The 13,159-nt window shown below is 42.3% G+C and overlaps 1 protein-coding gene across 3 annotated transcripts in view; it reads left to right on the top strand.

Moving 5' to 3' along the window:
- Nucleotides 1–2,071: 2,071 nt before the first annotated feature.
- Nucleotides 2,072–13,159, top strand: part of kita (KIT proto-oncogene, receptor tyrosine kinase a) — a 41,367-nt gene continuing 30,279 nt past the window's right edge. For 2 of the 3 annotated variants that reach the window (XM_014168995.3, XM_014168994.3), the window contains exon 1: nucleotides 2,072–2,363. In XM_014168995.3, coding sequence (XP_014024470.2) covers nucleotides 2,309–2,363 — 55 coding nt within the window. In that variant the 5' untranslated portion in view covers nucleotides 2,072–2,308. The remainder of the gene's footprint in view (nucleotides 2,364–13,159) is intronic. The other variant, XM_014168996.3, reaches the window with a different exon arrangement.

The following is a 13,159-nucleotide window of genomic DNA, read 5'->3' as shown; positions in this document are numbered from 1 at the left end:
TATTTAAGTTGGTGTTTGTCCCACCTGGGTTTGTGGGAGATTGTTTTTGAGTAGTGTATGTTTCACCTCTGCGTCATGTTTTGTTGTTTTTGTTCTTTCAGTTTATTTTGTATGTATTGCATTAGTTTCAACCTGAAAATAAAATGTGGAACGACACACGCTGCACTTTGGTCCGCTTCTTCCTACGACAAACGTGACAACCACACCTTTGTTTCATCACAAAACCGCAGAGCAACTTTCAGGTGAAGTTCACAAACCATATTGCATATAACAAACAGTTACATGACCTATAGCGTGGTCAAGCAAGTTATTGTTTCCAACATTTTTGGACTACTTAACAACTATGGATTTAGAACCAGAGAGTTACAGCAAGTCGCAAAGAAAACAGGAGCTGCCTCCACAATTCCAGTACCATTTCATCTTCAAAATGTCAGCATCATCAAATCACCTACGCTTAGTTTAATACAGTGACAACTAAAAGATGCCAAAAACTATTTAATCCAATCAACGTAAACTAAATATGATGTGGTTCTGATTTCTCTCTCTCTGTGTGTGTGCATGTGTGCGTTCATGCAAGTAGAAAACACATGTTGACTCACCCTACTTGTAGAAACGCCAATGCAATCCTCCTTTCTTTTATCTTGACGAAATGGCACATGCTTTTAGTTGTCCTAGGCTACCTGGATAAAATGCTTACTCGCTAGCTGAACATCCTATCATGGGCAACGATGAGTCATCTAGTTAACATTAGCCTACATCTAGCAACATATTAAACTTCCATCCTCTCAGGCCAGGGGCACAATGTATTCATTTATGGTTGGATCATAATCACCATTATCATCATTGGCCAGTATGGAGATTTAAGTAAAACCACAAGTCCAAATCCCTATTGCCATTCATGGCTAATTTAGGAATGGGACGATTTTAACTAGCTAGCTAGGCACAAGAGGACAACACAACGAGATGCAACAATTCAAGTTTTCTGTCAATGACGTTTTGCTTTTGACGTGATGTTGTCAACCTTCCCAAGTTCTCTCACGTCACCCCGCTCCTCCGCTCTCTCCACTGGCTTCCAGTCGAAGCTCGCATCCGCTACAAGACCATGGTGCTTGCCTACGGAGCTGTGAGGGGAACGGCACCCCCGTACCTTCAGGCTCTGATCAGGCCCTACACCCAAACAAGGGCACTCCGTTCATCCACCTCTGGCCTGCTCGCCTCCCTACCTCTGAGGAAGCACAGTTCCCGCTCAGCCCAGTCAAAACTGTTCGCTGCTCTGGCACCCCAATGGTGGAACAAGCTCCCTCACGACGCCAGGACAGCGGAGTCAATCACCACCTTCCGGAGACACCTGAAACCCCACCTCTTCAAGGAATACCTGGGATAGGATAAAGTAACCCTTCTAACCCCCCCCTTAAAAGATTTAGATGCACTTTTGTAAAGTGGCTGTTCCACTGGATATTATAAGGTGAATGCACCAATTTGTAAGTCGCTCTGGATAAGAGCGTCTGCTAAATGACTTAAATGTAAATGTAAATGTAAATGTGATGTGATTGGTGTGAAACCAAATCCCCTGGACAATTTTTTTTTTTGGTATGCCAGGATCATTCACAGTTGAGCTCACTCAATTTAGCTCAACGCTGACAGGCTATTTCATACTTTTTTTTCAAGGGAGGACAAATGCTCGCTGGCTTCCCTTGCACTCAATGCTACGGGCGGCAATAATGTCATACTCTTTTTGACCAGACAGCATCAGATAGATGGGCTACACATAGAGAGACAGAGGGGCACTGTTTCGCTTGGTCGAATGCTTAATCCTGTGAGATACATTCAGCCTCTTGCGAATTGAAGGAAGATTCTGAAACACAGACAGACAAAATATAAATTATATGATATATATATATATTTGTTTTTGTTGTCAATTTTTTGGGGAAGCCTGGATTCCCTTGGCATCCATGAATACATGCCACTGTCTACTGAACCAGTCTATTGCATACACATTACTACGATCTGTCAGATCATCTATTGGTGGACTTTATCCCCATGGCTGTTCAGGTAGGCAAGGGATCTAATTGAAATGCTTGTTGTTATTGTTATAGCTGTCTGCTAACGACCTCCCGATTCAGTCCAACACAACATCACCACCAGTTGATCCTAGAAACGTTACTTCAACACGATACCCCGCTGCTGCACTGTGTCTTTAAGACATTCAACTGCATGTATAGGAAGCCTTCACTCAGCCATTTACAAGCGCGAGCACTTCAGAGAGTAGACACTGATAAAGCGCCGCAATATAGATGGAATTGTAATAATGGAATACCACTGGGTACTGTTTTCTGTCTGGTTGCAGTTAACCTTCCAAACAGGTAAGGCATAATATTGGTCAACATTGTCTTTCTGCCAACTGTTGTGGGCTAGTTGTTGTTTTACAGAAGTTTATTGATCACACTTCACGAACATGATCACCTTGGTCACTACACTAAATTGCATTTTTGCCACTGTTTGGTTCATTGTAATTTTGTTCGTTTTTCATGTGGACTATAAATATGTAATTTCTATTCAGTTAAGAATTGTATTGTAGCCTAAACTGCACACATTTTCAGCAGGTTATAACTTTGTATAGTCTATAATTTTGTCAACACAGGTCGTTCAGGATGTAGAGAGAGCCTGCCTACCTGTTGGTTACCCTGCAAAGTTACCTTGACATTTTCAGCTAGTCACTGAAACCTAATGAGGAAATTGGATATTTGGGCGCTGAGCATCAGTTTGTGTTCCTCTCAATTATTAATCTAGCAGGTCGTGCACAGTACGGAGACATTGGCAAAAAGTAAATAAACAGCGATTTATTTATGGAGAGATTTATAATTGACCTCGTTGTAGGGTAAAGTAAAGATGTAGACATTACAATTAGGAATCGTTCTTCTTGAAAGAATGAAACTTGTTGTTTTGATCAACTATATGATTTGGGAATAGGACAGGTAGCCTAGTTATAATGCACAACATTAGTACAACAGCCAAGTAGTAGGCGTATATGTATATGCTCGCTAAATTGTTATTTTCCAAGAGCATCGAGTCATTGGCGTAGAAAGCGCTGCGCTGATCAGTTGCTGTTGTTAAGTCTTGTCGTCTCAGGGATGCCGCTGATGACTGTAATTATGGAAATGTATACGAATTCCCTGAAAGTATGAAAATTAACACTGGCAGTGGAATTGTCGACAAAGTGGTTTTGCATAGACCTACTGTTGGCCTGTGAATGTTTATAGATTTTTTATGACCATTACACATCAACAATGTTTATATCAATATTCCCACTCAAACTCAGTTTTGTAAGCCTTGGAATGGTGTTTTGATGTTGGGACTTCAGGTGCCATGAAGAAAAAAAAGAGTGGCGCGAAGTGCGTTGTCCATGGTACGTCTTTGTCCTGGATGTACAGCCCAGGCAAGTTCTGCTTCTCGCCTGTGCAGGGGTTATTTTCACCAGTTGTATTCTGCAGGTGGAGTTTATTTTGTTCTGACTGCAGGTGATTTTCCTTTTCCACGTACGTTCTGCTAAATTCAATTTAGGCTGTATTCCAGTGGTGGTCAGGGCCGTTGAAGATTAGGGAGGATTTATTTTAATTTTTATGAGTGTGCCCTTATTTCCATTACAGCATATTGGATGACCGTCATTCATATTCCACTCACCCAGCTCAATGTAACATCAATAGGTTTAGACTACTACATGATACTATAATTCAATTAGCCCTATACCAATCATGAGGTTGCTACAACCTATCCTACAAATTAAAGTTTATAACGGTTGAGAGACAAATTGGAGTAATCAAGGTAACAGATATCGACACATTCAATACCACCTTGCACAATCTTGCCTGCATCTATCTAGCTCAGGGATGGGCAACTCCAGTCCTCGGGGGCCTGAATGGTGTCACACTTTTGCCCCAGTTTCAGCTAACACACATGACTCCAATAATCAACTAATCATGTTCTTCAGTTTAGAATACAATTAGTTTAATCATGTGTGTTTGCTAGGGATGGGGAAAATCTGTTACACCACTCCGGCCCTGGAGAACTGGAGTTTCCCATCTAGCTGATCTAGGGTGTACTCATTAGTCCAAACAATGTGCCAAATTCAGGTAGGTCCCACCCCATTTCGTTCCTTTTAAGAATTTATTTTTGCAACAGAATCAGGGGAATGAATACACCCCTGATCACCCGCACACACAGTTCATTTTCATAGCAGTCACATACAGCATCATCACTTTGCTCGATATCTAATTCCTTCTCAAATCTACGTGCTCTCTTCCTCTCACCTTTTCCCTTTCGCTTGTGGACTTCAAGGCACAACACAACAGCTGTCTGTGACCAGGCACAAAAGCCTATCCAAGACAAACCTTCATAGCCTAACTGCTAACCGCTACACAGCTTACACTGTTGTCACCATATTAACGTTATAGTCAACAAACTAGTGCTAACACGTTAGTAAACCCACAATCCAATCCATGTGTAAAATCACGCAGTACAGTGTACGGTAAGGAGTTTAGCAGTTACACCAGCTAGTCGCGGTGGCAATAAATTAATAAAATCGAAAGCTTATCTTGGCTTGGAAGAGTTGCAGTGTTGGATAGCCTTAGCCAGCTAGCTATCATAAATAACCTTCCTCTCTGTTTGAGTCAGGTTGAGTAAATCAAATCAAATGTTATTTGTCACATGCACCGAATACAACAGGTGTAGGACCTTACCGTGAAATGCTTACTTACAAGACTTTAACCAACAATGCAGTTTTAAGAAAAATAAGAGTTAAGAAAATATTTACTAAATAACCTAAAGTAAAACAATTCATGAGTAACAATAAAATAGCAATAACGAGGCTATATGCAGGTACTGGTACCGAGTCAATGTGCAGGGGTACAGGTTGGTCGAAGTAATTGAGGTTATATGTACATGTAGGTAGGGGAAAAGTGACTACGCAGAGATAATAAACAATGAGTAGCAGCAGCATAAAAAAAAAATGTGTGTGGGGGTTCAATGCAAATAGTTCGGATAGCCATTTGATTGGCTGTTCAGCAGTCTTATGGCTTGGGGTAGAGGCTGTTAAGAAGCCTTTCGGACCTAGTCTTGGTTCTCTGTTAAATTAGCGGCATTATCTAAGTAAGTGAAAGGTAAACTAAGAAGAAAATAAATCCAACTAAATCTCTCTCTCTCTCTCTCTCTCTGCTGCTTCTCCTTAATTTTTGAAGAAATTAATTTGTTCAAAACTGTTCAACTATTGTCTTTCTCTCCCTTTGAGTCAACTACTCACCACATTTTATGCACTACAGTGCTAGCTAGCTGTAGCTCAGGGAAGTCATCATAATTGCTGTGTAAGTCTATGGAAGGGAGTGAGAACTACAGATTAACATGGTTAACCGGGATCCCAGGACTGTCCCAGGAAAACTCTACACATTTCCCAAAAATTAAATGACAAGACCTGGGAAATTAAAACATTTTTTCCCAATGTCGCACTAATGCAATTCCACAAAATACACAACATGCGCAGCAGCAGATTAGCAAAAAATAAAATAGCAGATTATCCAAACAGGTTGTCACATGGAAGCCTTTAGCCTAGTGTATCTACTTCACACAGTCACAATCAATTCAAAGAACACGCATAATTGACACTGCAGGACTGCACACGCAACCCGCATGCAGTTAACCTGTTAGAGCTAGGGGGCAGTATTTGCACGGCCGGATAAAAAAACGTACCCAATTTAATCTGGTTATTACTACTGCCCAGAAACTAGAATATACATATAATTATTGGCTTTGGATAGAAAACACCCTAAAGTTTCTAAAACTGTTTGAATGGTGTCTGTGAGTATAACAGAACTCATCTGGCAGTCAAAACCCTGAGACAAATCCTGACAGGAAACTGAAATCTGATGTGTGGATATCACTTCAAACATTTGCCATTGAAACACACAGTGGCTTGCGATTCATTTAGCACTTCCTAAAGCTTCCACTAGATGTCCCCAGTCTTTATAAAGTGTTTTGAGCCTCCTACCATCAAAATTGACTGAAAGAGAGGATGTTTACCTTGGTCACAGGAAATGGGCCATTACCATTGTGACGTAGGCGCCCATGGGTACTCTCCCTTTTCGAAACGTTTTGAAAGACAATGCAACCATCCCAATGGAATATTATTGAAGCCCTGGTTGAAAAAGCCCCTAAAGATTTATGTTATTAAACCCTACAGGAAACGTATACAGTATAGCCTATAAAATAGTGTGTGCCTCTTTGAGCTGTCATTGTGACTCTTCAGACAGTTACAAATTTGATAAGCCTATGCTAGGGCTGGGCTATATGGCCTAAAAGTCATATCTTTATTTTTACTAACTTATACAGTTGAAGTCGGAAGTTTACATACACCTTAGCCAAATACATTTAAATTCAGTTTTTCACAATTCCTGACATTTAATCCTAGTAAACATTCCTTGTTTTAGGTCAGTTAGGATCACCACTTTATTTTAAGAATGTGAAATGTCAGAATAATAGTAGAGAGAATAATTTCTTTCAGCTTTTATTTCTTTCATCACGTTCCCAGTGGGTCAGAAGTTTACATGCACTCAAATAGTATTAGGTAGCATTGCCTTTAAATTGTTTAACTTCCGCAAGCTTCCCGCAAGCTTCCCACAATAAGTTGGGTGAATTTTGGCCCATTCCTTCTGACAGAGCTGGTGTAACTGAGTCAGGTTTGTAGGCCTCCTTGCTCGCACATGCCTTTTCAGTTCTGCCCACAAAGTTTCTATAGGATTGAGTTCAGGGCTTTGTGATGGCCACTCCAATACTTTGACTTTGTTGTCCTTAAGCCATTTTGCCACAACTTTGGAAGTATGCTTGGGGTCATTGTCCATTTGGAAGACCCATTTGCAACCAAGCTTTAACTTCCTGACTGATGTCTTGAGATGTTGCTTCAATATATCCATATAATTTTCCTTCCTCATGAAGGCATTTATTTTGTGAAGTGCACCAGTCCCTCCTGCAGCAAAGCACTCCCACAACATGATGCTGCCACCCCCGTGCTTCACAGTTGGGATGGTGTTCTTCGGCTTGCAAGCCTCCCCCTTTTTCCTCCAAACATAATGATGGTCATTATGGCCAAACAGTTCTATTTTTGTTTCATCAGACCAGAGGACATTTCTCCAAAAAGTACGATCTTTGTCCCCATGTGCAGTTGCAAACCATATTCTGGCTTTTTTATGGTGTTTTTGGAGCAGTGGTTTCTTCCTTGCTGAGCGGCCTTTCAGTTTATGTCGATATAGGACTCGTTTTACTGTGGATATAGATACTTTTGTACCTGTTTCCTTCAGCATCTTCATCTTCTCAGGGGCAGAACGACAGATTTTTACCTTGTCAGCTCGGGGATTCAATCTAGCAACCTTTCGGTTAATTGCCCAATGCTCTAACCACAAGGCTACCTGCCGCCCTAATAACTAAATTATTTGATCAAAATAGTTTAACCTGCTTTTTTGCAATAATCACTGATCTGGCGTTGAAGTCTGTCTATTAAAATGCCTTTTTTGTTCCAAATTTAACCAGAACCATGCATAATGCACATTCACTAATAATGACTAACTTCTTGTAGCAGTCATTATAGAAAATGAACACTGGTCTCATAAACAATCTCTTAAGCACGAGCTAGTGAGGAAGTAGCCAGGTAATCTTTATATTTCAGGTTTAGCCAACTTGGATCTACTTGCTAGCTAACAAGGTAGAACAGTTGAATTGTTATCCACACACCCTTCTGTCCGTCTCCAACTGTTTGAACAGCATGCTAACCTGTCCACTTTGTTCACATGTTGAAATCAAGTGGCCTATCTAATTTCTCAGAATGAGAACGAGTTGCCAATTCTTTGTATAACTATGTTTTATGCTTATTGCACATTTATAAAACACAGACTAGACAGCTAGCATGACGGTCTTTGTCTGAAATGCTGCTGTGGTACATGGTACCACAATGCCACGCGCGACAAACTGAGCAATAATTATCCAGAATCTATGTGAATTGATACTCCTGTTTTAGTAGTGTCTGCTCTGTATGCAATTTGAGATGTTGCGACAGAAAAAGGGTATCGTTAGAAAGGTTAACTTCTCAATGTGTTTCAGTGTCCATATGACCCATTCTGTTGGACCAAAACTCAAATGCAAATAGCGAGTTGAAACCTCTTGTCAGAGAGGAAGAGGTGACCTCTCATCTTTGTTGTTGTGAGTGGCAGGGGGAGGATCTTGGTGTGTGTGTGTGTGTGTGTGTGTGTGTGTGTGTGTGTGTGTGTGTGTGTGTGTGTGTGTGTGTGTGTGTGTGTGTGTGTGTGTGTGTGTGTGAAGGAAGATGCAAAGCGAGAGGTGTCACTCTCACCAAAACTGTCCAAAATAAGCCCACTGTCGCCTGCCTTCCCGCCTTTGGGACAATGACTCCCATTGTTGGGGCAGAGACATGAGCATCTCAACATTATATACAGATCTCTGGTGTAGGGAAGGCACAGAAAGGAGCAAAGGAGACAAGACCAAAAATGCATGAGAAGAAGCGGACATAAACGCTCAATAAAAACCCCCCAAAAAACTGGATTCTTGCGATACAGGCATTTGGAATATATCGTGCAAAAACATACATTCGAATTAATCAAATGTATTTGATATATCGCCCTAGCCTATGCACTACATAGGATCTCTGTCACAGATATGAAGCCTGTTAACAATTCTGAGAGGCATGAGGGAAAATTCCCACTCCTGTCCTAGAGCCTATTTCCCTATCCAGTCCCAATCCCACTGAAACCCAAAATCCTGACTCCTGTATTGCATGAACATTCCTAACTTTATTCTGTAATCCATAGGTTATATTATCAAAGCATGTCTCTCACCTATGCATGTTAAAATACTGCTATAACATGTCTCGTACTTGCTGCCCATATGAGAGCTTCGGTAGAGAATGTGTGATAAACTTTTAAACACGGTTGGTCCCCGTTAAGATACTTTTGGCCATGTTGAGTATCAAGGTATGTGGACATCTGCTCGTCGAACATCTCATTTCAAAATCATGGGCATTAATATAGAGTTGGCCTCCCCTTTGCTGCTGTAACAGCCTCCACTCTTCTGGGAAGGCTTTCCACTAGATGTTGGAACATTGCTGCAGGGACTTGGTTCCATTCAGACACAAGATCATTAGTGAGGTCGGGCACCGATGTTGGGTGATTAGGCCTGGCTTGCAGTTGGTGTTCCATTTCATCCCAAAGGTGTTTGATGGGGTTGAGGTCAGGGCTCTGTGCAGGCCAGTCAAGTTCTTCCACACCAATCTCGAAAAAACCATTTCTGTATGGATCTCGCTTTGTGCACGGGGGCATTGTCATGCTGAAACAGAAAAGGGCCTTCCCCAAACTGTTGGCACAGAATCGTTTAGAATGTCATTGTAGGCTGTAGCATTAACATTTCCCTTCACTGGAACTAAGGGGCCTAGCCCAAACTATGAAAAACAGCCCCAGACCATTATTCCTCCTCCACCAAACTTTACAGTTGGCACTATGCATTCGGGCAGCAGGTAGTGCTCTCCTAGCATCCGCCAAACCCAGATTAGTCTGAAGCGTGATTCATCAGTCCAGAGAACGCGTTCTCACTTCTCCAGAATCCAATGGCGGCGAGCTTTACACCACTCCAACCGACGCTTGGCAATACGCATGGTGATCTTAGGCTTGTGTGCGGCTGCTCGGCCATGAAAACCCATTTCATGAAGCTCCAGACTAACAGTTCTTGTGCTGACGTTGCTTCCAGAGGCAGTTTGGAACTCGGCAGTGAGTGTTGCAACTGAGGCACTCGGCGGTCCCTTTCTGTGAGCTTGTGTGGCCTTCTACTTTGCAGCTGAGCCGTTGTTGCTCCTAGATGTTTCCACTTCACAATAACAGCCCTTACAGTTGGCCAGGGCAGCTCTAGCAGGGCAGAAATTTGACGAACTGACTTTTTTCAAATTTGCTCTGTAATCTTTACATAGTGGTGCAGCCAAGCCGACACAAAGGTGCAAACGCTGGCATAGTAACCATATCTTGGTTTAAACGGTATAAATGGGCACTTATGTTTTTTGCTGTATTTCTCTGGATAAATATGAATTATTCCCAGCATTGAAACTTGGTAGATTTTCGGGGAAGTATGAATCCCTAGTGAGAACAATGAGGAGGAGAATGGAAAATAGCTGTCCTCCGGCTACACCGTGGTGCTACCCTAGAGGGTGCTGTTGAGCTACTGCAGACCATTGCAAAACTGTGTTTTAAATGAAACAGTTATTTTGTGACGTGAATATATTTAGTATAGTTTTATCTAAAAAGGATAACTTTTTTTAATAATTCACTATTTTTATGAAATTCATTGAGTAATATGGTCCTCATCCTTGCTCCTCTGAGGAGACTCCATTGCTATATTATAGTCAAATCAAATTTCAAATTTCAAATCAAATCAAATCAAATTTATTTTTATATAGCGCTTCGTACATCAGCTGATATTCTCAAAGTGCTGTACAGAAACCCAGCCTAAAACCCCAAACAGCAAGCAAAGCATGTGAAAGAAGCACGGTGGCTAGGAAAAACTCCCTAGGAAAAACTCCCTAGAAAGGCCAAAAACTTAGGAAGAAACCTAGAGAGGAACCAGGCTATGAGGGGTGGCCAGTCCTCTTCTGGCTGTGCAGGGTGGATATTATAACAGAACATGGTCAAAATGTTAAAATGTTCATAAATGACCAGCATGGTCAAATAATAATAATCATAGTAGTTGTCGAGGGTGCAACAAGCACATCCGGTGAACAGGTCAGGGTTCCATAGCCGCAGGCAGAACAGTTGAAACTGGAGCAGCAGCACGGCCAGGTGGACTGGGGACAGCAAGGAGTCATCATACCAGTTAGTCCTGAGGCATGGTCCTAGGGCTCAGGTCCTCCGAGAGAAAGACAGAAAGAGAGAAAGAGAGAATTAGAGAGAGCATATTTAAATACACACAGGACACCGGATAAGACAAGAGAAATACTCCAGATGTAACAGACTGACCCTAGCCCCCCGACACATAAACTACTGCAGCATAAATACTGGAGGCTGAGACAGGAGGGATCAGAAGACACTGTGGCCCCATCCGATGATACCCCCGGACAGGGCCAAACAGGCAGGATATAACCCCACCCACTTTGCCAAAGCACAGCCCCCACACCACTAGAGGGATGTCTCCAACCACCAACTTACCGTCCTAAGACAAGGCCGAGTATAGCCCACAACGATCTCCGCCATGGCACAACCCAAGGGGGGGGCGCCAACCCAGACAGGAAGACCACGTCAGTGACTCAACCCACTCAAGTGACGCACCCCTCCCATGGACGGCATGGAAGAACACCAGTAGGCCAGTGACTCAGCCCCTGTAAAAGGGTTAGAGGCAGAGAATCCCAGTGGAAAGAGGGGAACCGGCAAGGCAGAGACAGCAAGGGCGGTTCGTTGCTCCAGCCTTTCCGTTCACCTTCACACTCCTGGGCCAGACTATACTTAATCATAGGACCTACTGAAGAGATAAGTCTTCAGTAAAGACTTAAAAGTTGAGACTGAGTCTGCGTCTCTCACATTGGTAGGCAGACCATTCCATAAAAATGGAGCTCTATAGGAGAAAGCCCTACCTCCAGCCGTTTGCTTAGAAATTCTAGGGACAATTAGGAGGCCTGCGTCTTGTGACCGTAGCGTACGTGTAGGTATGTACGGCAGGACCAAATCGGAAAGATAGGTAGGAGCAAGCCCATGTAATGCTTTGTAGGTTAGCAGTAAAACCTTGAAATCAGCCCTTGCCTTAACAGGAAGCCAGTGTAGGGAGGCTAGCACTGGAGTAATATGATCCAATTTTTTGGTTCTAGTCAGGATTCTAGCAGCCGTATTTAGCACTAACTGAAGTTTATTTAGTGCTTTATCCGGGTAGCCGGAAAGTAGAGCATTGCAGTAGTCCAGCCTAGAAGTAACAAAAGCATGGATTAATTTTTCTGCGTCATTTTTGGACAGAAAATTTCTGATTTTTGCAATGTTACGTAGATGGAAAAAAGCTGTCCTTGAAACAGTCTTGATATGTTCTTCAAAAGAGAGATCAGGGTCCAGAGTAACGCCGAGGTCCTTCACAGTTTTATTTGAGACGACTGTACAACCATCCAGATTAATTGTCAGATTCAACAGAAGATCTCTTTGTTTCTTGGGACCTAGAACAAGCATCTCTGTTTTGTCCGAGTTTAAAAGTAGAAAGTTTGCAGCCATCCACTTCTTTATGTCTGAAACACAGGCTTCTAGCGAGGGCAATTTTGGGGCTTCACCATGTTTCATTGAAATGTACAGCTGTGTGTCGTCCGCATAGCAGTGAAATTTAACATTATGTTTTCGAATGACATCCCCAAGAGGTAAAATATATAGTGAAAACAATAGTGGTCCTAAAACGGAACCTTGAGGAACACCGAAATTTACAATTGATTTGTCAGAGGACAAACCATTCACAGAGACAAACTGATATCTTTCCGACAGATAAGATCTAAACCAGGCCAGAACTTGTCCATGTAGACCAATTTGGGTTTCCAAACTCTCCAAAAGAATGTGGTGATCGATGGTATCAAAAGCGGCACTAAGATCTAGGAGCACGAGGACAGATGCAGAGCCTCGGTTTGACGTCATTAAAAGGTCATTTACCACCTTCACAAGTGCAGTCTCAGTGCTATGATGGGGTCTAAAACCAGACTGAAGCGTTTCGTATACATTGTTTGTCTTCAGGAAGGCAGTGAGTTGCTGTGCAACAGCTTTTTCAAAATTTTTTGAGAGGAATGGAAGATTCGATATAGGCCGATATTTTTTTATAATTTCTGGATCAAGATTCGGCTTTTTCAAGAGAGGCTTTATTACTGCCACTTTTAGTGAGCTTGGTACACATCCGGTGGATAGAGAGCCGTTTATTATGTTCAACATAGGAGGGCCAAGCACAGGAAGCAGCTTTTTCAGTAGTTTAGTTGGAATAGGGTCCAGTATGCAGCTTGAGGGTTTGGAGGCCATGATTATTTTCATCATTGCGTCAAGAGATATAGTACTAAAACACTTTAGTATCTCCCTTGATCCTAGGTCCTGGCAGAGTTGTGCAGACTCAGGACAAT

This window comes from Salmo salar, chromosome 23 (assembly GCF_965601325.2).
Source record: "Salmo salar chromosome 23, fSalSal1, whole genome shotgun sequence".
Lineage (NCBI taxonomy): Eukaryota > Metazoa > Chordata > Actinopteri > Salmoniformes > Salmonidae > Salmo > Salmo salar.
Note: the sequence above shows the minus strand (reverse complement) of the source record. Positions and strands in the feature narration are given on the sequence as shown.